This window comes from Saccharomyces cerevisiae, chromosome II (genome assembly GCF_000146045.2).
Source record: "Saccharomyces cerevisiae S288C chromosome II, complete sequence".
NCBI lineage: Eukaryota > Fungi > Ascomycota > Saccharomycetes > Saccharomycetales > Saccharomycetaceae > Saccharomyces > Saccharomyces cerevisiae.
In genome coordinates, this window is record NC_001134.8 from 386,113 (window position 1) to 414,004 (window position 27,892).

At 38.1% G+C, this 27,892-nt stretch overlaps 10 protein-coding genes and 2 non-coding genes across 12 annotated transcripts, besides 2 other annotated features; 7 read left to right on the forward strand and 5 right to left on the reverse strand.

The window, feature by feature from the left end:
- Positions 1-173: 173 nt before the first annotated feature.
- On the forward strand, positions 174-3,104 carry PFF1 (Pff1p; the record flags this gene model as incomplete). Its single annotated transcript, NM_001178422.2, has 1 exon — positions 174-3,104. One exon carries the CDS (start codon positions 174-176, stop codon positions 3,102-3,104), a length of 2,931 nt encoding a protein of 976 aa, NP_009630.3.
- Positions 3,100-4,259: an origin of replication (ARS213; Autonomously Replicating Sequence).
- ECM8 (Ecm8p) lies at positions 4,115-5,179 on the forward strand (the record flags this gene model as incomplete). Its single annotated transcript, NM_001178424.2, has 1 exon — positions 4,115-5,179. The coding sequence occupies one exon, from the start codon at positions 4,115-4,117 to the stop codon at positions 5,177-5,179; it is 1,065 nt and encodes a 354-aa protein (NP_009632.2).
- Positions 5,180-5,692: 513 nt separating this feature from the next.
- SLM4 (Slm4p) lies at positions 5,693-6,181 on the reverse strand (the record flags this gene model as incomplete). Its single annotated transcript, NM_001178425.3, has 1 exon — positions 5,693-6,181. One exon carries the CDS (start codon positions 6,179-6,181, stop codon positions 5,693-5,695), a length of 489 nt encoding a protein of 162 aa, NP_009633.3.
- An 829-nt stretch (positions 6,182-7,010) lies between these two features.
- ECM33 (Ecm33p) lies at positions 7,011-8,630 on the forward strand (the record flags this gene model as incomplete). Its single annotated transcript, NM_001178426.2, has 2 exons — positions 7,011-7,068; positions 7,399-8,630. 2 exons carry the CDS (start codon positions 7,011-7,013, stop codon positions 8,628-8,630), a joined length of 1,290 nt encoding a protein of 429 aa, NP_009634.2.
- Positions 8,631-9,270: 640 nt separating this feature from the next.
- RPG1 (translation initiation factor eIF3 core subunit a) lies at positions 9,271-12,165 on the reverse strand (the record flags this gene model as incomplete). The annotated part of the gene is made up of 1 exon (NM_001178427.1): positions 9,271-12,165. One exon carries the CDS (start codon positions 12,163-12,165, stop codon positions 9,271-9,273), a length of 2,895 nt encoding a protein of 964 aa, NP_009635.1.
- A 336-nt stretch (positions 12,166-12,501) lies between these two features.
- On the reverse strand, positions 12,502-14,778 carry SEC18 (AAA family ATPase SEC18; the record flags this gene model as incomplete). The annotated part of the gene is made up of 1 exon (NM_001178428.3): positions 12,502-14,778. One exon carries the CDS (start codon positions 14,776-14,778, stop codon positions 12,502-12,504), a length of 2,277 nt encoding a protein of 758 aa, NP_009636.3.
- Positions 14,779-15,140: 362 nt separating this feature from the next.
- SPT7 (SAGA histone acetyltransferase complex subunit SPT7) lies at positions 15,141-19,139 on the reverse strand (the record flags this gene model as incomplete). The annotated part of the gene is made up of 1 exon (NM_001178429.1): positions 15,141-19,139. One exon carries the CDS (start codon positions 19,137-19,139, stop codon positions 15,141-15,143), a length of 3,999 nt encoding a protein of 1,332 aa, NP_009637.1.
- Positions 19,140-19,765: 626 nt separating this feature from the next.
- Positions 19,766-19,837, forward strand: YNCB0015W. Its single transcript has one exon. It is a non-coding gene; the product is annotated as a tRNA-Arg (tRNA).
- Positions 19,838-19,847: 10 nt separating this feature from the next.
- Positions 19,848-19,919, forward strand: YNCB0016W. Its single transcript has one exon. It is a non-coding gene; the product is annotated as a tRNA-Asp (tRNA).
- Positions 19,920-20,515: 596 nt separating this feature from the next.
- UBC4 (E2 ubiquitin-conjugating protein UBC4) lies at positions 20,516-21,057 on the reverse strand (the record flags this gene model as incomplete). Its single annotated transcript, NM_001178430.1, has 2 exons — positions 20,516-20,915; positions 21,011-21,057. 2 exons carry the CDS (start codon positions 21,055-21,057, stop codon positions 20,516-20,518), a joined length of 447 nt encoding a protein of 148 aa, NP_009638.1.
- Positions 21,058-21,840: 783 nt separating this feature from the next.
- Positions 21,841-21,956: an origin of replication (ARS214; Autonomously Replicating Sequence).
- A 1,100-nt stretch (positions 21,957-23,056) lies between these two features.
- On the forward strand, positions 23,057-24,517 carry TEC1 (Tec1p; the record flags this gene model as incomplete). The annotated part of the gene is made up of 1 exon (NM_001178431.3): positions 23,057-24,517. The coding sequence occupies one exon, from the start codon at positions 23,057-23,059 to the stop codon at positions 24,515-24,517; it is 1,461 nt and encodes a 486-aa protein (NP_009639.3).
- A 424-nt stretch (positions 24,518-24,941) lies between these two features.
- Positions 24,942-27,869, forward strand: MIS1 (trifunctional formate-tetrahydrofolate ligase/methenyltetrahydrofolate cyclohydrolase/methylenetetrahydrofolate dehydrogenase MIS1; the record flags this gene model as incomplete). Its single annotated transcript, NM_001178432.1, has 1 exon — positions 24,942-27,869. The coding sequence occupies one exon, from the start codon at positions 24,942-24,944 to the stop codon at positions 27,867-27,869; it is 2,928 nt and encodes a 975-aa protein (NP_009640.1).
- Between the last annotated feature and the right edge of the window lie 23 nt (positions 27,870-27,892).

A 27,892-nucleotide genomic window follows, 5' to 3' on the forward strand; every position in this document is an offset into this window, starting at 1 on the left:
TGATTCAAGTTGATATCCACGTTTTCACTAATTTGATAACGATACGCTGCGGGCGCAAATCAAACATCTGAAAGATTTGAATAGCCTTTAGTCCCAAAAAAAAAAAAAAAAAAATAATGTGAAAAATTATCTACAAGGAAATAAATTGATAGGTAAAGTTAAAGAATCACGGCATGAAATTAAAAAGTGTATTCAGATCAGTTCTAAAGTACCGGAAAACAAATTTGAGTTTGCTTCTATTAATCACCTATTCGATTATTACGTTACTCTATATCTTTGATCATGAACGTTATAAACTCAATCTACCAAAAGAGGATGAGCACCCTGAATTCAATGACTTATTAGAAACAGCATGGGGGGACTTACAGATTATCACGGCCTCTTTTCATCCGTACACGTCCAAAGAAAATGATAAAGTACATGATTACTTGCTCAAAAGGGTTCTTGAAATTACAGGGAATTCTTCGTTTGCAAGTGTTTCAGATGACAAAGAAAGCGAGAGATCCATATTATTTCAGCAACAAGATCCTTTCAATGAGTCATCTAGGTTTTCGAGAGTGACATATTTTGAATCTTCTAATATATTAGTTAAGCTTGAGGGTAAAAATCCTGAGGAAGAAGGGTTACTTCTTTCAGCTCATTTCGACTCTGTACCCACAGGATATGGAGCTACCGATGACGGCATGGGTGTAGTGTCTTTACTAGCGAACCTCAAGTACCATATAAAGCACAGACCGAACAGGACTTTAATTTTCAACTTTAATAATAATGAAGAGTTTGGCCTACTAGGTGCATCAACTTATTTTGATCACTCATGGTCTAATTTAACCAAGTATGTGATAAATTTAGAGGGAACTGGTGCTGGTGGTAAAGCTGTACTGTTCCGAACTTCAGATACTTCAACAGCAAGAATATACCAACAGTCTGTTAAGGAAAATCCATTTGGTAACTCTATCTACCAGCAAGGTTTTTATAGCAGATATGTCAGGAGTGAGACAGACTACAAGATTTACGAAGAAAATGGCATGAGAGGCTGGGATGTCGCATTCTACAAACCGAGAAACCTTTATCATACCATAAAGGATTCAATACAATATACCTCCAAGGCATCTTTATGGCATATGCTACATACTTCCTTACAATTAAGTGCATATGTGGCTTCTAATTCATTGGATACAGCTGACCAAACGCCGGCTTGTTATTTTGATTTTATCGGTTTGAAGTTTTTCGTTATAAGCGCTAAAACGCTTTTCTATTGGAACTGCATATTTCTATTAGTTTCACCCGTTGTGGCCATTGGCTTGTATTTAATTTCTCGTGATAGAATGACTTGGAAATCTTATTCATGGCTATCGTGGACACGCTTTCCTCTTTCATTAGCCGCTGGTATTATTGTCCAAAAGCTTTTCTCTAACGACATAATTCGTTCCAATCCTTTGACGTTCTCAAGGAACTACTTTTGGCCTATCTCGGCTTTTTTCACTCAAGTAATTTTTACCAGTTATGTTCTGATTAATTGCTCCAATTTTTTTTTCCCCTGTGCCGATATGAAAAGCCTATCAATTATCGAATTGTTCATTATTTTATGGACCATTTTACTTTTTACGTCGAAGTTATTGTATAGTTCCGACTATAGGTATACCGGGCTTTATCCTCTCTCGATTTTCTTTCTTCTGAGCACAATAGCTGCTATATTGAGACTACTTGCACTAGCGTTGGGAATGAGAACAAGGAAGAGGCTTGGTAGAGAATGTAGGGACCATCACTCCAATTACAGCTCCCATTCTCAAATAGATATGGAACGAGACGGTCAGGAAAACTTGGAACAACCCCAAGATCAACTTACATCGTCACAAGACGATCAAGCAAGTATCCAAGATGATAATGTGTCAACTACTTCAGCTGGCCCATCACATAATGTTGACGAGGATCATGGTATGGATTCATCGTCACAACAACATGATGAAAGGGTACCATTACTGAAGGGGTCTAATAGCATGGAGGAAGGATTGAGTACTAGAGAAAATTCTCTAAAACTTGAGTATACCGATTATGCCTGGATCATTCAATTTTTGCTAATTGTACCAATACCATCATTTATTTTGTTTAACAGTGTGGATGTTATCATGGACGCACTAAACCATACTGTCCAGGAAGGAAGTAAGGCTACATTTGATGTACTCAGGTTCGGAATGGTGGGCAGTATTTTGATCGCGCTACCAATTTTACCTTTTTTCTATAAGGTCAACTATATCACAATTTCTTTAACTGCACTGCTTTTCTTGATTTCCGCATCCAAAACGCTCCTAGTGCACCCCTTTACCAATAGTAACCCATTAAAAGTAAGGTTTTCTCAAAATATTGATTTGTCTCAAGGGAACGCTGCCAGTGTACATGTCCTTGGAAGAGAAGGAAATTTTTTAAAACCTATGCTGCAAGATTTACCAAGTATAAAATATAGCTCTACACATATTAACTGTACTTCCGTAACCAATGGAATGGAACTTTGTATGTATGATGGAATGCAACCTAATTTATTGAGCACGAATGGAAATACGAACATCAGCAGTATGGTCAAGGTTCATGTTTTACATAATAACCGAAACTCAACAGAGAGATCTCCTTACGAACCAATAGTTGCAGAGTTACTTTTGGAGGTGAAGGAGAACAGGGCTTGCACTTTAACTTTTGAAAGTAGACATCAGGCGAAGTCACCTGTCAGAGAAATCACGGTATATCAAAAGAAAAATTCGGCCCCACAGAAAGCTAATATCACGAAGACGATCAAGTCTGCTTCTGGCATAAACGAACTGCAATTGCATAAACTTGATTTCGATCAGGAAACTTACCATATCGGAGTCCAGTGGTTTCCAAAACTTTTGACGGATGGAAATGTAGAGGATGACAAGTTGGGGACAAAAGACGAACTGTCTGTTTCTATTAGCTGTTATTGGGGAGAATATGATTCGGAATCGGTTGTAAATGGTACCGCTGTTAGGAAAATTCCAGCATTTGATGAATTGATAAATTACGCACCTCTAAGTTTTTCCTTTACCAACGAACAGAAAGGATTAGTTATTGTCAAGGATGCTATAATTTTATAATTCTAATTAGTTTTAAATGTAAATTTTTATAAACTCAAATTCGCCTACTGGGGGAGTTGTCCAAAGGCTTCGCTTCTTCCCACAAGAAGAACAAAATAATAAAAAATATTTTGAGAAATTTTTCGTAACAAAAGGAAAAACTATTGAGTTTAACTTATGAATGTACTTTACTGGCCAAGAATCCGTCTGGAACCATTCTACGGTGCTCTCTTCGTAGCGCTAAAGACAGCTATAGTGGATATTCAGACGGTATTGAAAATCACTAATGATATCAGTTAACAAAGTAAGAAACATGTTTCGTCAGATAAGTTCTACACTGCTGCAAGTGCATACAATGCTCGTTTTTATAAAGTCCTAAATTATATAACCCTCCAGTAACTATTAGAAAATAGCACGCAATAATGCTAGCGATATACAAATAACCTGTAAATCTATATATTTATTAAGTATAAAGATAATGGTCTTGGAAATGGTTCTTCAGGGATTGTGATTGACTATAGCCGGATATCGTTTGGATCAAGAGCTTGGTTAAGCGGATATTTAAGTTATTTTAATATATCGCTTTGTCCAAAAGCAAGTTTTGGAGGTGGGATCTCAATTTACACGATACAGTATTAACCAAATCTTGATAGCAAAAAAATGCAAAATATCGTATAAGTGAAGGCAAAGCATTGTCCAATGTAAGGTTCTGTGCCGCCCTTCCCTTTTTTGAAAGCTGCTAGATATCATTGTTACCCTTTTTAATTTCTACGCTATTCTCGGACGTCATAATTTTATAGTTACTGACACTAAAAAAAGGGTCGTACGTCTTACTGGCAGCGCCGAAAAATGTTTCGAAAATACACCTTAACACATTGAAGTAGTGATGATTTCATAAAAAACCACAAGAATTTGTTCGCTAATACATTAATTCGGTACTAGACTTTATTGACTCGTATATTTCTAACGAATAAATCACCCACTCTTGCTATCCTAACAGTATTTAATATTAGCTATTTAAAAGCCTTAAGATGGACTATGGCTACTTTTTTCCCGCACAACGTATTGAAGAAACAAATGGTGTGGATTTTTGGATAGACAGTAATGCTGAATTTACACAGTCTAAAAGACCTGACTCTTCAACATCCACTCTTTCGAGGGTTTTAACGGACACCACGAATGTATCCAATAATAGTGGATCACTCAAAAGAAAAACCATCAAGAACAAAATATTCCCACAAAGGAAAATATTCAACGATAGCGAAAATTTTGACTTTGGTAAAGCCAACACTGATTGTAAGCATGTGTTTAAAAGTATTTCTAAGCAACTGATTTTTCTTCCAAGGTGTTTCCAACATCACAGTATCCGAGGCTGGATGAAAGACAGATACTCCGAATTTGGTTATAAAATAAAAAGAAATCAAAATTGTCCCCCCTCAGCATGTGTACAGGCACTATACAATACTAGTAGATCCAATACCGAAGAGTCAAACCCCAACAGTCTGGATTCTCTGATAATGTATAAATACATGCGATACTCTGAAAAGAAAAAGGAATTGATGTGCAGATTTTGCCAGGGGAATAATTGGATTCTAGCTGAAAACTACCTAAAACATTTATTCTTTGCGCACGGCATTTTGTCTGAATTTAAGCCTCACACTTTATACCATTTCGAGTCTAAGCTGTTAAAAATCCAGGGAAAACTTAATTTCAAAATTCAAGTATTAAAAGAGCCAGAGTTTAGCAAAAAAATTTTGAACTCTCTTACTGTATCCATCATTCCCTCTCCTTTGGCCTACTACACTCAAACGTTGAACGGGGGATTTAGGAGAATCCATGTGAAATGCCCCCACTGCGAAAATTGGATCCGTTTGGGTTGGTGTGAATACGATGAAATCATTAGGGATTCCTTTCAGGATTTCGAGTCTCTAAGAAACCTCAATGCTGATTATAATGGGATGTCGTATATTCAAACACGCAATAGAGAAGACATTGAAGGTATATACGAGAATTATTTTACACACTACATCCAATGCGACTTAGCCACGTTCCGAACGAAATGTTTATATGTCCAAGTTATAACAAAAAGCAATTGATTGTGTACGCAAGATATTAAAAATAAATGATCATATAACAAATCAAACAAAATTTGCCGCTAGTAACGAACTAAACGATTACGAGACGGCTGATAAATACTAATATTCACCATCCTAGCGAAGAAACGCTTTAAATTTATAACGGTTACCATCCAAAATAATGAACATAAGCAGATCTGGCACCGTAGCAGCTCATTGGGGAAAAAAAAGCTGTCATGTAGGGCCCTCTGAGCATAATAAAAAAAGAAGATGCTTCCGTTCAATAACAGCGATAGGTAGATGGGGGAAAAAAAGGAGAGGAAGATGAGGCCCTTATGTACGTGCATATATATGTGCGAGTGCACGAAAGTGCACCACGGCAATCCGCGTAATCAAGCTTATGTAAATGGCGTGTCTGCGTAAACTCTGTCCCTGCGAAAATGTGTTTATTTATAGACTGTTCGCATTGTTTTTTCCAGCCCCCATCCGGAGACGCATGAAAAGGTGTGGCCTCGATACATATTGTTAAACCCATCAACCTAGCTTGTAGCCAAACAAATCAGTCAACTCTCTCATAGCTCTTTCAATTTTAATTACCAGTAGTCCGTAAGGGAAGCTACCTTCCGCAATGAACAATAGCAAAAGGTCGCTATTGGGTATCTGTGCGACACAGGTATGTAAATCTTCCATTTCGTAAGTATATATTTTTGTCTTAAAGGAGTCGATTTCCACAGGGTAACAGCTATTGGAGTGCTGTTCCTCAGTATCGTTTTCATCCTCTGACCACTTATCCTTAATCAATAAGCTCATCATTTTCAAGTTATTGACCGAGTTTATTTCGTTTATGGAATTTTTCGGTACATCGTTGTTTGACGTCGCATAGGACAGTATACCCCCATTAGTGGCGGTTATAATCATAGACGATTGCAAAGACGATGTCTTGAAGTCTACCGAATGCAAATCATACGGTTTCAAAGTGTTTTCCAGAAACCCTTTAACGTTTTTAGAATGGAGCATCACCATATTGCTTCAATATTTTGGATACCGTTTGCTGCTGATAACTGCCTTTTTTTTTTCTTCTTATCTTCCCTTAATTAATTCATTAGAGTCTTTTTAGCTTATATGCCAAATGAAGCAATTGTTTTTCTTTTTCTTCGTCTCTCTCTCCATATTCACCTGTTACCCAGAGGGCACCATTCATATCATTATCAACGTAAAATCTGCGAATTACCGTAAACCGCAAAAAAAAAAGGATGGCGGGCAGTATCATCCTTCACGACCCGGGTGGCTGCTGCGCCCTCGCGAAAAAGAAATGAAATGGAGTGCAAAAACGGGAAAGACGCGCCACCGTTTCTGGCCCACGCGCTCATTCTCAGTGGCCAGGCACTAGAGACAGGACTGAAACCGCGTTACCACAACAAACAAAGGCAACGTGCAGTAAACAACCATCCCTCCTGGGATCGAAATCAAAAGTACAAACCTCAGATCGAACTGAAAAATTTTCGGTAGCGTGCTTGAGCCGGTATAAATATTCAATGTCAAACACCTACGACTTTTCGCAATCAACGGACCTCTCTTGCATTTTTGTATTTAATATGTGAAGATCTTTCCTCTGCATTTTCTTTCCTTCTTTATCTTTCTTGGCTTTTCACCCTTTCTCTTCTTTTTAGAACATCATCTTTGAGTACTTCGGCCACTTTTAGAAAAGAAATTAAATAAAAGAGTTAATCGTTCATTCGCTTCTACACAGTTTAATCTTTTCCATTTTTCTTTCAACAAGTCCCTTTGAGCTATCAAGAATACGTTTATTTGACTTTTAAAGATCTAGTTTTAATTTTACTATTATTCCGCAATGCAATTCAAGAACGCTTTGACTGCTACTGCTATTCTAAGTGCCTCCGCTCTAGCTGGTATGTACACATTCTCCTTTTTTTTCATCTTTTTTTCTTTATTTGCCTCTTTCCTCACAAATCTCGAGTAGATTCGTGGTCCTCTTCATTCTTTTCTTTTTTCTTTGTCGATTACTGGGCTTTTTTTCATAGGTCTCGATTGACGCGGACGGACAATGCGAAAAAAAAAAATTTCCAAAAGAGGAAACGGGTTTCGAGATCTCGTGAGGATGGTTTTGGAATATTCTTCAATATTTCTGCCTGTCATAGGATTAGGGCGAGTAATGAAACAGAATAATACATGTATAAATCGATCGGGAATACTAACACTACTTTTCTTTATCTAAGCAGCTAACTCAACTACTTCTATTCCATCTTCATGTAGTATTGGTACTTCTGCCACTGCTACTGCTCAAGCTGATTTGGACAAAATCTCCGGTTGTAGTACCATTGTTGGTAACTTGACCATCACCGGTGACTTGGGTTCCGCTGCTTTGGCTAGTATCCAAGAGATTGATGGTTCCTTGACTATCTTCAACTCCAGTTCTTTATCTTCTTTCTCCGCTGACTCTATCAAGAAAATCACCGGTGATTTGAACATGCAAGAATTGATCATTTTGACCAGTGCTTCTTTCGGTTCTTTGCAAGAAGTAGACTCCATTAACATGGTGACTTTGCCTGCCATTTCTACCTTCTCCACCGATTTACAAAATGCTAACAACATTATTGTTTCTGACACCACTTTGGAAAGTGTCGAAGGTTTCTCCACTTTGAAGAAGGTTAATGTTTTTAACATCAACAACAACAGATATCTAAACTCTTTCCAATCTTCCTTGGAAAGTGTCTCTGACTCTTTACAATTCTCTTCCAACGGTGACAACACTACTTTGGCCTTCGACAATTTGGTCTGGGCTAACAACATCACTTTGAGAGATGTTAACTCTATTTCTTTCGGTAGTTTGCAAACTGTTAACGCTTCCTTAGGTTTCATTAACAACACTTTGCCAAGTTTGAACTTGACCCAATTGAGCAAGGTTGGTCAATCTTTGTCTATCGTCTCCAACGATGAATTATCCAAGGCCGCTTTCAGTAACTTGACTACTGTTGGTGGTGGTTTCATCATTGCTAACAACACACAATTGAAGGTCATTGACGGTTTTAACAAGGTTCAAACTGTTGGTGGTGCCATTGAAGTTACTGGTAACTTCTCAACCTTGGACTTATCTTCTTTGAAGTCTGTTAGAGGTGGTGCTAACTTCGACTCTTCTTCCAGTAACTTCTCCTGTAACGCTTTGAAGAAGTTGCAAAGTAACGGTGCTATTCAAGGTGACTCTTTTGTTTGCAAGAACGGTGCCACATCTACCTCCGTTAAGCTATCCTCTACTTCTACTGAATCATCCAAGAGCTCTGCTACATCTTCCGCTTCTTCTAGTGGTGATGCCTCCAATGCTCAAGCTAACGTTTCAGCTTCCGCTAGCTCTTCTTCCTCTTCTTCTAAGAAGTCTAAGGGTGCTGCTCCAGAACTTGTTCCAGCCACTTCATTCATGGGTGTCGTTGCTGCTGTTGGCGTTGCCTTACTATAAGATTAAAGCAACAATTTGTGTTTCTATTATTACTTTAATTTCTTCTCTAATGATTTCTTTACCATTCCTTTTTTATTATGAGACGGTTGGTTCATCACTGAATTTTATATGTAGATAAAATTTTAGTGTCGTTAATATCTCTTTTATTTCTTATTGTTACTATATTATTACTGTTTTGAAGTTCCAGTTTCATCAACTTTTGCTACCTTAATTAAAAGAACCACTCAGACTTTTTACCATCCTTTAGCTTTACCTAATATAATGAAATTTGTCTAAGTAACATAAAAAAAAGGAGTAAAGAAAAAAAAAAAATAAGTAAATGAAATAAAATATAAAAAAATTCTTACTACGGTTTAAAACAAAGTGCTCTTCCGCTAACGTTTCAAGTTTCTAAAGAATCGTTAGGGCCTTTTAACGGATCGCTTTTTTAAAACAGTAAAACGTTATTTATAGTTATTTATACCAACTATTTCTCGAAATTCGTTTTTAAAATAACTGCCATCTTTACTGCTCTTCTGCTCCTTCCTTTGACATGAAAAAGCAATCAGAAAGAAATAGTCTAATAAATTGTTATTATGTACACATACTCTTATACGTATAAAAAACGGTATAAATTAAGTAGATCATTTTGCGTTGTCTGTTACCTGCCCCCCTTGGCCAATCTCTTGGCTCTCAACTTTTCAGCCATAGTCATTTTCTTTGGACCAGAAGATGGAGTTGGGGTTGCTGGGGTTGCTGGAGTAGCTGGAGTAGCTGGGGAGGACCCACCAGCTGTTCTACCGGCTAGTCTCTGTTCGATGGCTTCTTCCATTTCTCTTTGTTTTTGAGCGATCATATCCAATTTAGCTTTATCTGGAGAAACGGTCGCCTTTGGTAGAGTGCTTGGTGTACTTGGAGGTTCCCTGTTTCCTGCGCGGAAAGAGTATGGAGTTGATTTCTTGGCAGCAGCTTCTTCGATTTCTCTTTGTTTACGGGTAGCCTCAGCGAGTTCTTGAGCACGCTTCTGTCTTTCAGCATTTGCAATTTCTTCCTTACGCCTTGCAATGGCTTCCTCGTAACGACGCTTACGAACTTCTTCAATTCTGGCCTTTTTGGCAGCTTCCAATTCAGCCTTCTTTTGGTTGCGGATGGCAGCTAATTCGCTTTCCTTAGTGCCCGAAACATGCTCCTTGAACTTCAAATAATCATCATAGACCATGACCAAGTTCTTACGATCAGCCATTCTGGCTTCGTATTCGGCCTTGGCGGCGTCGACAATTTTTTTCTTCATAGCTTCATAATTTGCTGTGTCTGTTTCTTGTAGCTTGTCAACTTCTTTTTGCAGCAATGGCAATTCGACCTTTCTCAAAGCTCTTTCCGTATGATCTAACTTCTTCATAGCATATTCCATACGACTTTCCAATTCACTCTTGTTCTTTGATACCTCAGCTATAATAACCTGTTTAATGGTGTCAAGATCTAAGCTTTTAGCTTCGTTAGGGTCAATGTAAACATGTCCCTTAGCATTCACCTCAGTAATCATCTTTGTGATTTCTCTTTCTTTGATAGCTTCAAATTCACGTTTCTTCTTTTCAATTAAGCGACGGTGAGCCTCTTCTTCCAATTTAGCTTCAATAGCAGCTTTTTCTTCCAAAATACGCTGTTGTCTGACCTCAGCATCCTGTTCAGCATGTAGGGCAGCATGTTCCATATGTTTTTGCTTTTGCTCTTGAGATCTCTTGACACGTTCGTCAACAATCTTGGAAATCTTTTCAAGGTCATCCTTGTTCTTCTTAATTAAAGTTTCACGGGCAATTCTAACCTTTTCCATGTATGAAGCATTGTTGAAACTGTCAACATCGTGTAGGACATTGGATAATTCAAGCAACTTGTTGTGGATGTAAGAATTGCGGATAATAACAGGATCAGATTCTTCTTCCTTTTCTTCACCGTCTTCAGTTTCTTGTGGCCCAAGAGCTTCGTCAGTTTCCTCCTTTTCTTCTTGGACTTCTGGCTCTGTGTTTTCTTCTTCAGAGACTTCTTTAGAAGCAGTTGATGCGAAAATGTCAAATGGATCTTTAGCGAATGTAACCTTAGCAGATTCATGATCGATGGTAATTGAAACATAATCTTCCACAGCAGCTTGTAACAGCGATTTTTCGATGTCCCAAGCAGATAAGTCTAACGGAGCAGGTAGGGTAGCGAGCTTGTATAATTCGGACTGGGAGACAGTAGTGAATTTTTGAGAGGCAGCAACAAAAACCCTTCTCATAATGACGTCTCTTAAAGGTGCGATGTATTGGCTGAAGTAGGTTTTAGAAGACAATTTGACTAATAAATTTTCCAGCTGTTGTTTCACTGTGTCGACATCAAAGTTAACTTCAATGATATCGTACAATTCTTTCAATTCCTCGTCAACTTTACCATAAATGGATTCGTCTTCAATAATGGATTGCAACATTTCCTTTCTAGTTGGCTTGGCGTCCAAGTTTAATAAACGGTACATACGTAAATGAGGATCGTAGCCAATAGATGGAATTTCGTCTAGTTGGGTAGAAATAGCGGATAGGAAAATTGTAGAAGAATATGTTTTGAATTCTTCTTCCGTGGCTCTTGGATTGGTAGAATATAACTTATAAAACTTCTTCCAGGCAGTAGTGTGCAACAATGGATCACCGGAAACAAAGAAGACCTTTACGAGATTCTCGTAGTAATTAGCCAAAGTAGATGGTTTAGGAGCACGTTTGGATATTTTCATTAAGTGGAAAACATCCTCAATGGATCTATAAGCCTCGTGCCACAATTCCAACTTGACAGAAACATCGACTTGTTGGAAACGTTGATCTAAATAACGTTGCAAGGTATCAGCATCGCTCAAGTCAACTAAATTGTTTCCTGATTTACTTTGTTGGTAGTTAGCAGCATCTAAATGTTGACGTAACATTTCAGCTAATCTCTTGAATTCGTTTTTACGCTGATACTTCAAACAGAAATGCATAGTTTTTTTAACGACACCAGAATAAGTAATTTCCAACAAAGCGTTGTTTCTCAATAAATCTAAGACTGCACGATATGATTCCCAAGTAAATCTTAACCATGAAGTAATGGCTTCATCATTGAAACCAGCCACAGATTGATCTGACTCGTAAACAGAAATCAGCAAATTTTCTGGGGTAACACCACCTTCCAAATCATCATCGATTTCTTGCTTTTGAAGTTCGTCAGCTCTAGTTTGTTCAGAAGCGATTTTAGATTCGACTAAATCAATGAATTTACGTGCAACGGCACCGACAGAAACCAAACCTTCGGTAGATCCTTGAATTAATTTTTTGTACTGGTGCAAACCGTCTTTTAGCAGCTTACCTTTCTTTAGTTCAACACCAATTTCCAAGAATTTAAACACGACTGGCTCAACAGTTGAAGGTGTAGCCCAACGGATTCTTCTGGCAGTTATGAAATCATGCAAAGATTGTAAAGCAGCTTGTTTTTCGCCAACAGAAATAAGTTCATCGGCTCTCTTAATGGCATTTTCAGGACGGAATGGTGGGGGGGCCATCTTGATGTTTCCTGGGCGTTTGTATGGTTTATTTTGGAACTCTCTCTATAGTTGTAAGTATATCTACTTTCGATTTAGTTCACCAAGAAAAATTTTTCACCTGGCAAAGCTTCTCGGGCAAAGCGACTGAAAAATTATCATCTTTACCCGGTGGGTGATAATTATGACAGGCAGATTCCAATGACAGAATAAAAGGAAAGGATGCCTTGGTTTTGATAATTTTATAAAATTTATCACTAAAATATATACCATAGAGGAAAGAACTTGTTCACTAGATCCTTTCTGATTGGAAGGGATAAAGAATAAAAATACAAGGACATGAAAAATTTGAAATAATTATGCGGATTGGGTCATCAACTCAACAAGCTCGTTCACGGGATCTTCATCGTGCCTTGCGGTTTCAATGTTGGTCAAGGTCTTTTTAATACCGACATTGAAGTTAGGACAGCTCCTTGATAATTCATTAATAACTTTAACTCTACCAGCATCGTCAAGAAAGTTTGATTCTATCATGACGTTGTTCAATTCATCTAAATTGGTCATATTTGGAACTGCTATCTCATTGTCGAAGCAACTCAAGATATCCATTTGTTGAAGTACCGAATAAGCTGATGTAGTAGTCATGATCAATAAACGACGGTCTTGTGGGGGTTTACGCTTCAATGCAACCTTTAGCATTTGTAAAATGTTATTAGAGAATCTTGGACCAATTGGTACCCAATCAACTAGAGTCTCTAACGAATCAATAACAAGAATGTTTAGTGGAGATTTATACGCATCTCTGAAAGTGTTATCAATATAGGCAATTTTTGCGCTTTCTGACATGCCTGACAACTCGTTGGGAGAAATTAACCTGATGAATGGGAATCCAGATTTTAAAGCAATTTCAGCGGCTAAAGCTGTTTTACCGGACCCTGCAGGGCCGTGGATTAATAGAGATACTAACCTGGATTTATCACTCTCGCGAACTTGGCGGACGTAACGGGCTCCGTTCTTCAATATTGAGTTAACTCGTTCGGAATAAAGCATCATTCCACCTTCCACACATGTTTTCAAATCTTCTTCACTAATCCCAAAAGCGGGAGTAACATCGTTGAGTGCATTTAAAAAGTCTTCTCTTGTTACTTTAAGTTTTGCTATATCTTTAGTGTTAAGTTTTGTGGCACCTTTCCCGATGTTGACGGTTTTGTTGATTGCAAAAGAACTTGCACTCTTCACTAAACCCTCAATCTCAGCACCAGAGAAGTTTTTTGTTAACGCAGCTAACTCAGCTAAGTTAACATCGTCGCTCATCATATTATTTTCCCTCATTTTCTTCGTCTGAATGTCGAAAATTTGGAGTCTTCCTTTTTCATCGGGTAAATGAATTTCAACTTGGACTTCAAATCTACCTGGACGCAAAAGAGCACTGTCTATTAAATCTTTACGATTGGTCATACCAATAACCAAAATATTATTCAATTGATCAACACCATCCATTTTAGCTAACAATTGATTAACTACATTGTCCCCTACACCGGTACCATCACCTCTTGAACCTCTCTGCTTGAAAACAGAATCCAGCTCATCGAAAATAATAATATGTAAGGAAGATTCCTCACCCTTGGCCCTATATTCTGCTTCTGCATCCTTAAATAAATTACGAATGTTTTCTTCTGAAGAACCAACGTACTTACTCAAAATTTCTGGACCATTGACGATTTTGGGCTCTTTGGCATTCAGCATTGTACCAATCTTTCTTGCAATTAAGGTCTTACCAGTACCTGGAGGACCGTACAATAGCAAACCTTTAACATGAGAAATACCCAGTTTTTCTATAACTGAAGGAGGAAAGATTCGACTTGCAAACGCTCTTCTGAAAATTTTAGTAAACTCTTTATCCAAACCACCGACACCCAAATCTTCAAACTTGAAATCCGGTCTGATCACAGCATTTGATCTTGGTCTTAATGAATTTGATGATTTCAAATTAACTAAACCATCTCTTCCTTTGAAAAAATTAATTTGTGTTTGTTTTGTCAAAATTCCCTTTGTCTCTATCCCAGTTGCAACAGCGGAGGTTGGTTCAATATCACCCAAATCGATTGCTTGGACATTTCTAATTTTTAAGTCAAAGAAATGGCCTTGGAACTCCATGATAAGGTACTGGGTGGGAGAAAATATTTGAGATTCGTAGCAACGAACAAATTGTTTGGCTAACTCATCTTGATCGAATACCGTGCTTACCGCCTTACCTCTAGCTCTGAATGAGATATCTATATCTATTGAACCAAGATACGATTGCTTACCGGAATACTTGAATAAATCAAATGCTTTTGCTTGCACGTCTTGATTTAGGGACCAACCACCCCAGGTACGCTGGTTACCGTTAAATCCAATGGTTCCCGGTGGAATGTCGTTGGAGTGTCTAGTTGTGAAAACAAATAAATTATCGATAATAATATAAATGTTATTAGGGAAATCATTTGGTGAGACAGCAGCTACGTTTGCGAGTGCATAGGAGTTATTTGGACAGTTTGACACCTTTAAATGGCGTGTACGGGTATCCATGTTTGTCATATCTGGTGGAGTATGATTTGCAGCAGCTTTTCCAAAACCAGGTATCTTGAACATACTCAATTTATAAAGGCTGAATATACGGTACTATTTGCTCTTATCTTTGAGAGAAACAACGGTAGTACTTAAAGGCTACGAATAAGCCAATTTCATGAATCTCGAAATTTGGTACGCCTAACGTATAGTGTGATACCGAATTAACCCATGGGAAATACCTTTTTTTAGTGACGCTACGCTTGTGTAAAGAGAAAAAAATACTAGGTGACATTTTAGAGAGGGTACTGCAGAAGTATAAAGCGTACTCTGAGTATTAAAGTGCATTGAATTGGAATCCTACATCAACTACAAGTAAATAGTACAACCTTTATAAGCAAATGTATTTAATTAAAGATAAAATATTCAACTATTTAGCGCGCTCATTATTGATTAAGGCGAGGAAGGCTCAAGCTAAATGAACTATTGCTGCCCATATTGGTATCATCAAAAGCATCATCCATATCCAAAGGATCTAAAGGTTGAGGCGTTCGCAAAAATAAGGAAGAATCTCCATCATTTTCTGCACCCACTTTGGCGTTTACAGTTGTTGTTGGATCCGCTTTTACGTCGTTTTCCAAGTCTTCTTCTGGAAGTATAAACGCGCTTGCGATCGGTTTCTTTTTGTATGTGGTACTTATCTTACCAGTAGGAGGTAATCTTGCCTTCGTTGCGGTTTTCTTTGAGACAAACTGATCCTCTTCTAGTAAAGCGAAAGAATTGTCTTCTGTGGAAGTCATTGAGGTTTTATCATTTGCAGATGACTTGCTTTGCTTTGCTATATAGGCCTTGGAACGTTCATAATCTTTTTGTAATAGGGGAAGTAGAGTATTCCAGAATGAACCAGCATCCAGCATACCTTTTGTAATTTTCTTATACACAATGCTGTCTGATTCTTCCGGTTGGATCTTTTTGGCCTGCACTTTGGTTTCCCCGTCAACAGTTTGAAACTGAGTAGTCAGTAACTGTAATGGAACAGATGAACTCAAAACTCCAAACTCCTTTTCTAATCCAAGCTCTCTAAAACCAAAGAAGTCTTCACCAGTCAATTCGCTGGCAAAGTCACCTGTAAAAAAGCTTTGGCTCTCGTCTTCAAAGTTTCTCTCGGACAACTCCTGCAAAGTTGGCCTTAATAAGGCTCTCAAAAAGCTTTCTAGTTTCTGTTTGATGTCCTGAAGTTTCTTAGTTTTTTTACCAAATTCAGATTCAACATAGGAAAATAGATCGTCTGGCCTGTTGATACCGTTTTCCAACAGTGTTGTTTGCAGCATTTCCACATTTGTTCCTCTATTTAAGGAGTTAGTTTCATGATGAAGCTTCAAAGTCTTTATCAGATTAGATAGGTAATCCCCGGCGATTTCAGTAAGCATGTTTATTGCTGATGGATGGGCAGTTTCAAACCCATTGGCCATAGCAACCTTAGATATGTTCTTATGCATGAATTTCCATATCAGCTCCCTGTTGTTTTTGTAATCATGCGTTGGAAGCTGTGACACCGGATCAATATCGAGTGAGTCATCAATAATAGTGTAATTATAAATGTGGTTGTTAAGGAAAGCGTTGGGATTGCTTCTGGAGTTTTGAGCCGATAAAGGGCTCTGTAACATTCTGATCAGGGATATTTTATGGCATATGTGCCTAATTTGCTGAATCAGTGTGATATTTTGGTTCATTTTAGGTGTTAGTCCTAAATCCTTGTTAGCCAGAAATCTGCTTTGTTTGTTGATACCATTTTGAAGCATGCGGTCCACGGAAGCGTCTTCCATCTTGTCTAATGTTTTAGTATTTACTCCCTCGTATACTATGTCAGGAATGGCGTTACTAATATCATATTCCTGTAGGAATCTGGTATCATCTAACTCAATATCATTGGGTTGCTTTTCAAAAGCTTCATTTCCATTTAAAGAGTGATCATTATGAAACTGCAATTGGTCATCGTCTTCCTGTTTTAGTACTGTTCCAAAGCCATTTTTCATAATGGAATTTTGCTCTATTTTTTGACGATATGATTCTAAAGCTTTCTGCTCTTTATATTCAAGAAAAAGCTGGTCGAACCTTTTCATTCTTTGTGGGTTTTTCAAAAACGCCTCTGAATCACTATTTAATTTTCCATTTTTAAAATATTCAGTTCTTTTTAAGCAAATTTCCGCACGAACTTTGGCAGTTACAGTTTTCCACACGGATATTTCCAAATCGTCTCTATCGTCATCCTTTTCAAGTAAATAAGATTGGGAGTCGACCATGTCTTCGTCTTCATCTTCGTCATCATCATCCTCTTCCTCTTCATTATTTTCCCCAGCCTCCTTATTTTCTGCAGTTTTATCTTGTAGTCCGTCTTCCGTATCCTTTTTGGCAGCATCAGCATCTTTTGATGAATCCTCAGTCTTACTACTTTCCTCAACCATATCTTGCTCTTCATTTTTCCCATTTTCTTTTATTTCGTTCTTATTTACATTTTCGTGTACCGTTACAGTAGATGAAGCAGTTTTATCTTTCTCTTTTTCCCCCTCAGGGATGACAGAAGTTAGTTTGTCATCATTGGTTGGTGCTTCATCCTTGACGGTTTTAGAGCTATCTTTTTCTGACACCTTGCCATTCTCTTTGGCCAACATATGAGCTCCCATATTCAATCCTTTTCTTCCAGAACCAGCAACTTCCTCTTCCTCATCTAATTCGTAGTCTTTGTCTTTTTCCATATCTTCAATTTCCTTTTCTAAATCAGCCCTGTTTCGGATTGTGATATTTGGAATCATGCGAATCAACTGAAGAGATTTCTTCTGCATAGCAATAGCATGCCCTCTCAAAAAATGTGAAGGATCTGAATTATAGGTCAAACAATTTTTCCATATTAGCATAATATCGTCTACAAATTCTTGTTTGGAGTCATATTGAAAGCTTTTCAGTTTTTTTAAAACAGTATTCAGGTCCATGGACTTTTTGATGATTTGATGATAATTGGGGGCTTCTCTTTTGCTCACTTTATTCAGAAATGGTGTAGAATGCTCAGTGTAGTTTCTAAGTTCCAAAACAACCTTTTCACAGGCTTCGTATAATTCCTCTTGCCCAATTCTTTCATCCGATGTCCATTTTGACCGATTTTTTCTGACATCCATAATCAGATGTTTTAATTCGTAATCTGATATTCCTAATTGGGATTTTTTTTGCTGGATAGATGATAGAAGGTGCTTTAATGATAAATTTTCGATGCCTAGATTGACTGTTAAATCTAAATTACTTTGTTTGGGGCGCTTGTTCCCAGTATCGCTGAATGTTGAACCTTCAGGAGTGGGCAATTTTTGATTAGTATCTGGCTCATCATTTGTATTTTCGCGATCTTGTTCATCGGTAGCTGCTTCTAAATCACTTCGACTTCGTTTCTTCTTTCCTTTCTCTATCATTTTATCGCTTTCTTCAAGTTTTAATCGCTTTATCATAGTTTCTTTATCGTATTCAAAACTGTGGTAAATTTTGTTCCAATTTCCCATAATTTCTTCTACATTATTTGTTTTTAACTTTGACAGTGTTTCTTTTGATATTGAGATATTTAGCACCAAGCGTCGTTCATCGTCAATTTCGATATTAGAAGAGGAAATAGAATCGAGATTTTTTGGAGGATCATCGACATTTTTTACGTCTGTACTGTCTTCATCATAGTTCTCGTCTTCATCGTCGTAATCTTCATCCTCGGCGAACTTCGAAATACCTTCTTTGTTTTGTGGCTTCTCATTTTTACCAATTTCCTCTTCCTCCTTCTCTTCAACATCTAATAGGGTGTATTCTGTATCATTTTCATCACCAAACTCATTACGATCACAGTATATATAATCTATGGCGCACTGCCACAAGACGTATCTGATTTTCAAGGATAAGTTTCCAATAAACCTTGTTCCGCTTATTTGCTGCTTCAAGTCCTCTAGATCTAATTTGAATAAGTCTTCTTCAACATTATCACTTTCGTCATTATTCACAAAATTATCTTCATTTGCTATTGCGTTATCGCCTTTATCTTCAATTTCATTTTCAACATGATTTTCATTGCTGATACTGGTGTTGGTATTAGTATTGTTATTGTCCTTAATTGTTTGTGATGATACATCATCTGATCGTGTGTCAACGGCAGGAGAGACCGCTCCGTGATGTTCTTCTTCTTGGGTTAATGGAAATGATTTTTCGACATTTAATGCTATGTTTCCCTTTAAGAAATAGTCCCATGCTTTCAGTTTGTCTTCTTCACTTGAAATCGACAGCAGGTATTCAAGAACGACCAATTGCTGAGAGGTTAAATAGAGATCAAAAAAGTTCTTGTTAAAAAGTTTTTCAGTCAATTTAAGTAAAGCTTTGGCATTTGTTCTTTGATAATTCTTTATTGGTATTCTTTCAGTCATTATTCAGACTTAATTTCTTTGTAGTGTTACAGTTTAAAGAGTAACCAACAATTTTCACTGATCCGAAGTTCAATCTGAAAAAAGGAAAGATCTTATTGTTTGACTTGCTAAATAAATAAAAGATGTATTTTGCCAACTTCTCCAATGATCTTTTTTCCTTTGTACATCTAACATAATTGAAGACTTACGAGTGTACATTCACTTTTCATTACTTGGATCTGAAATATTAGAAAGTTACCCGTACCATCAAGAATATAATCGCAGCCCTAATAATTATTCACTGGAGTTAGTCCCAACAAGCATTCCTGTAGAGATTTATTTCAGTTAAAGCTGGCCAGCATTTGACCAATTTTCCTATATGTACAATAAAAGAGCATAAGGTTTCAGTGGGGTATTTTACCTTTAAAAAAATTTCGTCTTTATTCTAAAAAGCCAATTGAAATATGCTAACTTTCATTTAATATATCCTTGCATTGGTATTTATACAGATATATTACAGATATAAGTCTTTAATACAAGCCGACACCAAAAACAAATGAATTGTCATACAAGAATAATACTGGAAGCACATCCATCTTTAGAGGAAACATGTTTTCGTTATTTCATAAAACCTTCAACAAATAGTAGCTCGCGTGGCGTAATGGCAACGCGTCTGACTTCTAATCAGAAGATTATGGGTTCGACCCCCATCGTGAGTGCTTTGTTTCTTCCGTGATAGTTTAATGGTCAGAATGGGCGCTTGTCGCGTGCCAGATCGGGGTTCAATTCCCCGTCGCGGAGATTTTTTTGGCTACTCCTGCAGTTATTCTTCTGCCTCCTTAGTACAGTGTAATGCTCCTCAGAATTTTTGCCAAACAGAGAACCAGTCATTGATCGTTGATTACATATACTAGCTATGCGTTGAACTTCAAAAATTTAAATAGGCTTCACCCCAGAAATGATGTTAATGACAATAGTAATTAACCTACAGATAGACTAGAAATGAAAAAGGTACGGTTAACGTTGACGCTCCCTCGACAAGTTAGGTCAAATATGAACCACAACTGAAATATATGCGGGATATACCCGCGCTTGCGTGCATGTAACTAAGCAAAAATTCTCCATACTGTTCGAGGAAAAAAATGTTCATGAATCTCCCCTGAATAAATTAAATTAAGGTTTACGATTCGAGTTGTTTGGAAAAAAAAAAAAAGGTTCCCCTGTACTGTTGCCAACAATAGTCTTATATCTTATATCAGTAAATCTATGTTATTAGAGATAGAATATACATATATTTTATTGTATTCTTTCTTAAATACATTGTATCTAATATTCTTTTCATCGTCCAATCCCATATAAATCTTGCTTCTCTTTTTCAGCTGAGTAAGGACTTCTGTTTATACAGCGTATTTCTTTGTCCATTCTCTGGCTGTAGCTTCGTACTTGGGTCTGTCAGTCTTGTAGATATGAGCGATTTCTGGTACTAAAGGATCGTCAGGATTAGCGTCTGTTAACAAAGAACAGATGGATAATAGGACCTTCGATAGAGTTAGAGCTGGAGACCATTGATCCTTTAGGATGTCCAGACAGATGTTACCATTGGCATTGATATTTGGATGATATATCTTGGTTGTGAAGGAGATCTTTGGTGGCTTGAATGGGTAGTCGGTTGGGAAATGGATAGACAAGAAGAAAACACCGCCGGCATATGGGGAATCGGCAGGTCCCATGATGGATGCTTGCCAGTGATATAGATCATCGCCGACTGGACCGGCTGAACATGAAGTAGGTGGATCTCTAGTTCAATAGCATGTTGATTTTGTTAGTAAATAAGAGCATAAGTTTTAAAAAAAAAGCACGCATTTGAAACGTGGCCATAACTTTAGACATACCTTTCTAGATCACTTAGTTCTTTAGCAATACGTTTAGAAGAAGACATGTTTTTTTGGATGCTTGTTTATGTATGTACTCTATAGTCAGTGAAATTTATTTACTTGTGGCGATAGTGATTTTCCTGGCTTCTTTACTTTATTTTTTTTCAGGATAGATTTATTCTCTGGATTATTTATTAAGATGAAAAATAAGAATAAAGAAAAAGAAAGAAGGATGAAGAAAAAAGAAAAATACAGGCCAAGGCCTTTCAAGGTGAGCTGTTGCCAGGTTTTTCCGCAGCGGGAAAAATCTCGCAGACCATGTGACCGCCGGTACTCCTTTTCCTGTTGCTCGGCCATTTGATCCTCGCTTCGAGAAAAACTATAACAATTGATTAGTGCGGAGAGGAGGATAGGCGGTAAGATCAGTTTTGTTTATTGTATAAATGAGATACTTTGGAATAAGGACATTAGCCTTATGTTACATCATTTCTTATCACGTAAGACTACTTATTGTCAAACTTTTTATGAAGTCATAAGGTGGACATATGAATAGTGCAGTTACCCTTGTTCAGGAATGACACCTTGTGCATTCCAGTGAGAAAGGAATGTTGACTAAAACAGTAGCTGTGCTTTTTTTTTTCTTTTTTGCCTTTTTATTCTTAATGTTCAAGAAAACTTTCTTTCCATGGAATGTATGAGGACCCTTTATTTTGAGGAATGGGTTCGAATTTATCATGCAAATTGGCAAGAATTTACTAAGTGGACTATATTTAAAGAGTTGAATTTTACGGTGAAAGTAAATTAACGCTACTTCTGTTGTTTTGGAAAAGCCAAGTTCAAGTTTCTTTTCTTGATTATTTATTCTCGTAACGATTTCGCTTTTCCTCTCTATATATTTTCCTACTCCATTCTGTAAAGAGCTTCCAGAACAAAATATAAATAAATAAAAAAAACTTCTCTTCAGGCAAGAGTACGTTCTTCGCTGGTTTCCTACAGAATCAAAAGAGTACTGCAGCTTATTGTACACACTTACAATATTCAAAACATGTGTGGCCTACTCGGTTCCTGGCAAGGTTAAGCCAAGTGGTGTAGTTACCAGAAAAAAGTGAACACATACAAGATACGATGCGTAAGTACATAAGGTATGACAGCCTGTAACAAATCCACGTTAGATTTATATCTTCTAGGCTGAGAATCTGGCAGGTTTTAGCAAAACATATATAACTTGCTCTCATTAAGCGGGCTCACTGCTTAAGCGATTGTTACCTGGAACTACAGGCAAGTACAATAGCCTCCTCCAGCTTTTGACTCTGAAAAAAAGGTAACGAAAGAAACTTTTCACACAGATAGGAACTATTCTAATATTACAGTAAAGCCAGCTATGGAATAACAGGTGGCATGTGCCCACTGTATTCATGTATGAGCGGCCTTTTTTTTCCACGAAAACAGATATGATGATGTTTTAGGCCAAAATGGTGAGATCCTTTTACAGGAAGATTTTACGCCAACTCTTTCCATTTAGTGACACAGGTGAGGGTCTTTTATCGGCGCAAGGTGTTTCAGATGAGCCATTTTGCCCGTAGTCCGGTTTAATCAGCCTCATTGGAATTCCCCGGCACCGCTCGCATTCCGCGTACGACTCAAAGAATTTCCCATTGAATTCGGGAATGTGCGTGTTTCAGATTGCGTTTGCTTATTATTCTGGGAAACTCTCCGGAAACAAGCTGAGCTGGACTCCACGAATGGTCCCTCACAAGGCTCTTGGCTCATGCACAGTTAAAAAGCACCTGTAGCTACCATCAGCAATCCATGGTGCTGGAGTTTCTCTCGATGGTACGGCCCATAGCTGGAGAAAATAGCTTATTACCAAAAAAGTAATTCCCCCGCAGAGGTATATATTAAGTTTGAAACAAAAGGCTTGCTTAATTTTTTACATATGACAACCCTTTTCTTACTTTTATAAATGTTTATGAAACAGGAGATTCTTCGACTGGTGCCAGATTCCTCCCATATCGACAAGAAGAATAATCCACCTATTTCAACAATTCTGATACCTGTTTAACCATGAGTCTTAAAGAAGACGACTTTGGCAAGGATAATTCTAGAAATATAGAATCATATACTGGTAGAATTTTTGACGTATATATACAAAAAGATTCGTATTCACAGTCGGCCTTGGATGATATGTTTCCAGAAGCCGTAGTTTCAACCGCCGCTTGTGTGAAAAATGAAGCGGAGGATAACATCAATCTCATAGACACGCATCCTCAATTCGAACTGGTAAATACTGGACTGGGTGCTAAATCGGACGATTTGAAATCTCCATCAGCAAAGGCTACGTTCACTGACAAGCAGAGGAAGAATGAAGTACCAAATATATCTGTGAGCAACTACTTTCCCGGACAAAGTAGCGAAACGTCGTCAACAACGGAATCTTGGACTATCGGTTGTGATAAGTGGTCAGAAAAGGTAGAAGAGGCATTCCTTGAGGCACTTAGACTGATAATGAAAAATGGGACCACAAAAATAAAAATAAGAAATGCCAATTTTGGAAGAAACGAGCTGATTTCATTATATATCAAGCACAAAACCAACGAGTTCAGAACCAAAAAGCAAATTTCTTCCCATATTCAAGTCTGGAAGAAGACCATACAAAACAAAATCAAGGACTCGCTGACCCTATCATCAAAGGAGAAGGAGCTTCTACACCTTATCGAACATGGCGCTGAACAAACTACTGAAAACTCAAACCTGTTTTATGACATATTTGAAGAAATTATCGACTCTCTACCTTCAGTCAGTGATTCTGGAAGTTTAACCCCTAAAAACCTCTATGTAAGTAATAATAGCAGTGGATTGTCAGTACATTCAAAACTGCTTACGCCAATCACTGCTTCCAACGAGAAAAAAATTGAAAATTTCATAAAAACTAATGCTGCATCTCAAGCCAAAACCCCCCTCATTTACGCTAAGCACATTTATGAAAACATAGACGGCTACAAGTGCGTTCCGTCAAAGAGGCCTCTTGAACAACTTTCCCCCACGGAACTCCACCAGGGAGATCGCCCCAATAAGGCTAGCTTTTCCAACAAGAAGGCAATCCTGGAGAGTGCAAAAAAAATCGAAATAGAGCAGAGAAAGATAATCAACAAATACCAAAGAATTTCCCGCATACAAGAACATGAAAGTAATCCTGAGTTCAGTTCCAATTCCAATTCCGGTTCAGAGTACGAATCGGAGGAAGAAGTAGTCCCAAGATCAGCCACAGTCACACAACTCCAAAGCAGACCAGTGCCATACTACAAGAATAATGGAATGCCCTACTCACTCTCCAAAGTACGAGGAAGGCCCATGTATCCAAGACCTGCTGAAGATGCTTACAATGCCAATTATATTCAAGGTCTGCCCCAGTACCAAACATCTTATTTTTCGCAGCTGTTATTATCATCACCCCAGCATTACGAACATTCTCCACATCAAAGGAACTTTACGCCATCCAACCAATCGCATGGGAACTTTTATTAAATGTCTACATACATACATACATCTCGTACATAAATACGCATACGTATCTTCGTAGTAAGAACCGTCACAGATATGATTGAGCACGGTACAATTATGTATTAGTCAAACATTACCAGTTCTCGAACAAAACCAAAGCTACTCCTGCAACACTCTTCTATCGCACATGTATGGTTCTTATTGTTTCCCGAGTTCTTTTTTACTGACGCGCCAGAACGAGTAAGAAAGTTCTCTAGCGCCATGCTGAAATTTTTTTCACTTCAACGGACAGCGATTTTTTTTCTTTTTCCTCCGAAATAATGTTGCAGCGGTTCTCGATGCCTCAAGAATTGCAGAAGTAAACCAGCCAATACACATCAAAAAACAACTTTCATTACTGTGATTCTCTCAGTCTGTTCATTTGTCAGATATTTAAGGCTAAAAGGAAATGTTGTCGAGACTATCTTTATTGAGTAACTCGAGGGCGTTCCAACAGGCCAGATGGCGCATTTACCGCTTAAAAGTTTCGCCAACTGTGCATGCTTCTCAATACCATATTCTTTCTGGTAGGAAACTTGCTCAATCTATTCGAGAAAAAGCCAATGATGAGATACAAGCCATTAAGCTTAAGCATCCTAATTTCAAGCCTACCTTGAAAATCATTCAAGTCGGGGCCAGACCAGACTCATCTACGTACGTGAGGATGAAATTGAAAGCTTCAAAGGACAGCAATGTAGACTGTATCATAGAGAAGTTACCAGCAGAAATCACTGAAGTTGAGCTTTTGAAGAAAATTAGTGACATCAATGATGATGACTCTATCCATGGGTTGCTAATTCAACTACCTCTACCGCGTCACTTGGATGAAACCACGATTACAAACGCTGTGGACTTTAAAAAGGACGTTGATGGGTTCCACAGATATAATGCTGGTGAATTGGCTAAAAAAGGAGGGAAACCATACTTCATACCATGTACTCCTTATGGTTGCATGAAATTACTTGAAGAAGCTCATGTTAAGTTAGATGGTAAGAACGCCGTCGTGTTAGGCAGATCAAGTATCGTCGGAAATCCAATTGCTTCGTTGTTGAAAAATGCGAATGCCACTGTTACTGTCTGTCATAGTCATACAAGGAACATTGCAGAAGTGGTCTCCCAAGCTGATATAGTTATCGCAGCTTGCGGTATTCCTCAATACGTTAAATCAGACTGGATTAAAGAAGGCGCCGTGGTTATTGATGTAGGTATCAACTACGTACCTGATATCAGTAAGAAAAGTGGGCAAAAATTAGTTGGTGATGTTGATTTTGATTCTGTAAAGGAAAAGACATCTTATATTACCCCTGTTCCTGGTGGAGTGGGTCCAATGACTGTCGCTATGCTTGTTTCCAATGTACTATTAGCTGCTAAAAGGCAATTCGTGGAATCTGAAAAGCTTCCAGTTATCAAACCTCTTCCATTACACTTAGAAAGTCCAGTGCCTTCAGATATTGATATATCAAGAGCTCAGAGTCCTAAGCATATCAAGCAAGTTGCCGAGGAGTTGGGAATCCACTCTCACGAATTAGAATTATACGGCCACTATAAGGCAAAAATTTCTCCAAATATTTTTAAAAGATTAGAATCTAGAGAAAACGGTAAGTACGTCCTTGTTGCAGGTATTACTCCGACTCCATTGGGTGAAGGTAAATCCACTACGACTATGGGGTTGGTGCAGGCTTTATCCGCTCATTTAGGGAAACCATCCATCGCGAACGTTAGACAACCATCTCTTGGCCCAACCCTGGGTGTCAAAGGTGGTGCTGCTGGTGGTGGTTATGCCCAAGTTATTCCTATGGACGAGTTCAATTTACATTTGACCGGGGATATTCATGCTATCAGCGCTGCGAACAATCTTCTTGCAGCAGCTATCGACACTAGAATGTTCCATGAAGCCACTCAGAAGAATGATAGTACATTTTACAAGAGACTAGTTCCAAGAAAAAAAGGCATCAGAAAGTTTACCCCATCCATGCAGAGAAGGCTTAAAAGATTGGATATTGAAAAAGAAGACCCTGATGCTTTAACACCTGAAGAAGTCAAAAGATTTGCTAGATTGAACATAAATCCCGATACTATCACTATCAGAAGAGTTGTCGACATCAATGACAGGATGTTAAGACAAATTACCATTGGCGAAGCCGCTACGGAGAAGGGTTTTACAAGGACCACTGGATTCGATATCACTGTTGCCTCTGAATTAATGGCCATTTTAGCTCTATCTAAAAGCTTACACGAGATGAAGGAACGTATTGGACGCATGGTTATTGGTGCTGATTATGATAACAAACCAGTAACAGTAGAAGATATTGGCTGTACCGGTGCTCTGACTGCATTATTACGTGACGCTATAAAGCCTAACTTAATGCAAACTTTGGAAGGGACCCCCGTAATGGTTCACGCTGGTCCTTTCGCCAACATCTCCATCGGCGCATCATCAGTAATTGCAGACTTAATGGCATTGAAGCTTGTTGGTTCAGAAAAGAACCCGTTAAATGACAAGAACATCCATGAACCTGGTTATGTAGTTACTGAAGCAGGATTCGATTTTGCCATGGGTGGTGAAAGATTCTTTGATATCAAATGTCGTTCCTCTGGATTGGTGCCAGATGCAGTTGTCTTAGTCGCAACCGTAAGAGCTTTGAAATCTCATGGAGGTGCTCCAAATGTTAAGCCCGGACAATCATTACCAAAAGAATACACAGAGGAAAACATCGATTTTGTTGCCAAGGGTGTTAGTAATTTGGTTAAGCAGATTGAAAACATCAAAACGTTTGGAATACCAGTCGTTGTAGCAATCAACAGATTTGAAACAGACTCACAGGCAGAGATTGAGGTAATCAAGAAAGCAGCCTTGAATGCTGGCGCATCTCATGCCGTTACTTCTAATCACTGGATGGAAGGTGGTAAAGGTGCAGTAGAATTAGCACATGCTGTGGTAGATGCAACGAAAGAACCAAAGAACTTTAACTTTTTGTACGACGTCAATAGCTCCATCGAGGACAAGCTTACCAGCATCGTCCAAAAAATGTATGGTGGGGCAAAAATCGAAGTATCACCAGAAGCCCAAAAAAAGATAGACACCTACAAAAAACAAGGCTTCGGTAATCTTCCCATCTGTATTGCTAAGACACAATATTCATTATCCCATGATCCATCATTAAAGGGTGTTCCTAGAGGTTTTACGTTCCCCATCAGGGATGTGAGAGCTTCAATAGGTGCAGGTTATTTATACGCTTTGGCTGCAGAAATTCAAACCATACCGGGTCTATCGACATATGCTGGTTACATGGCAGTAGAAGTCGACGACGACGGTGAAATTGAAGGTCTATTTTAAATAGTTTGGCAGACTCCTAATGG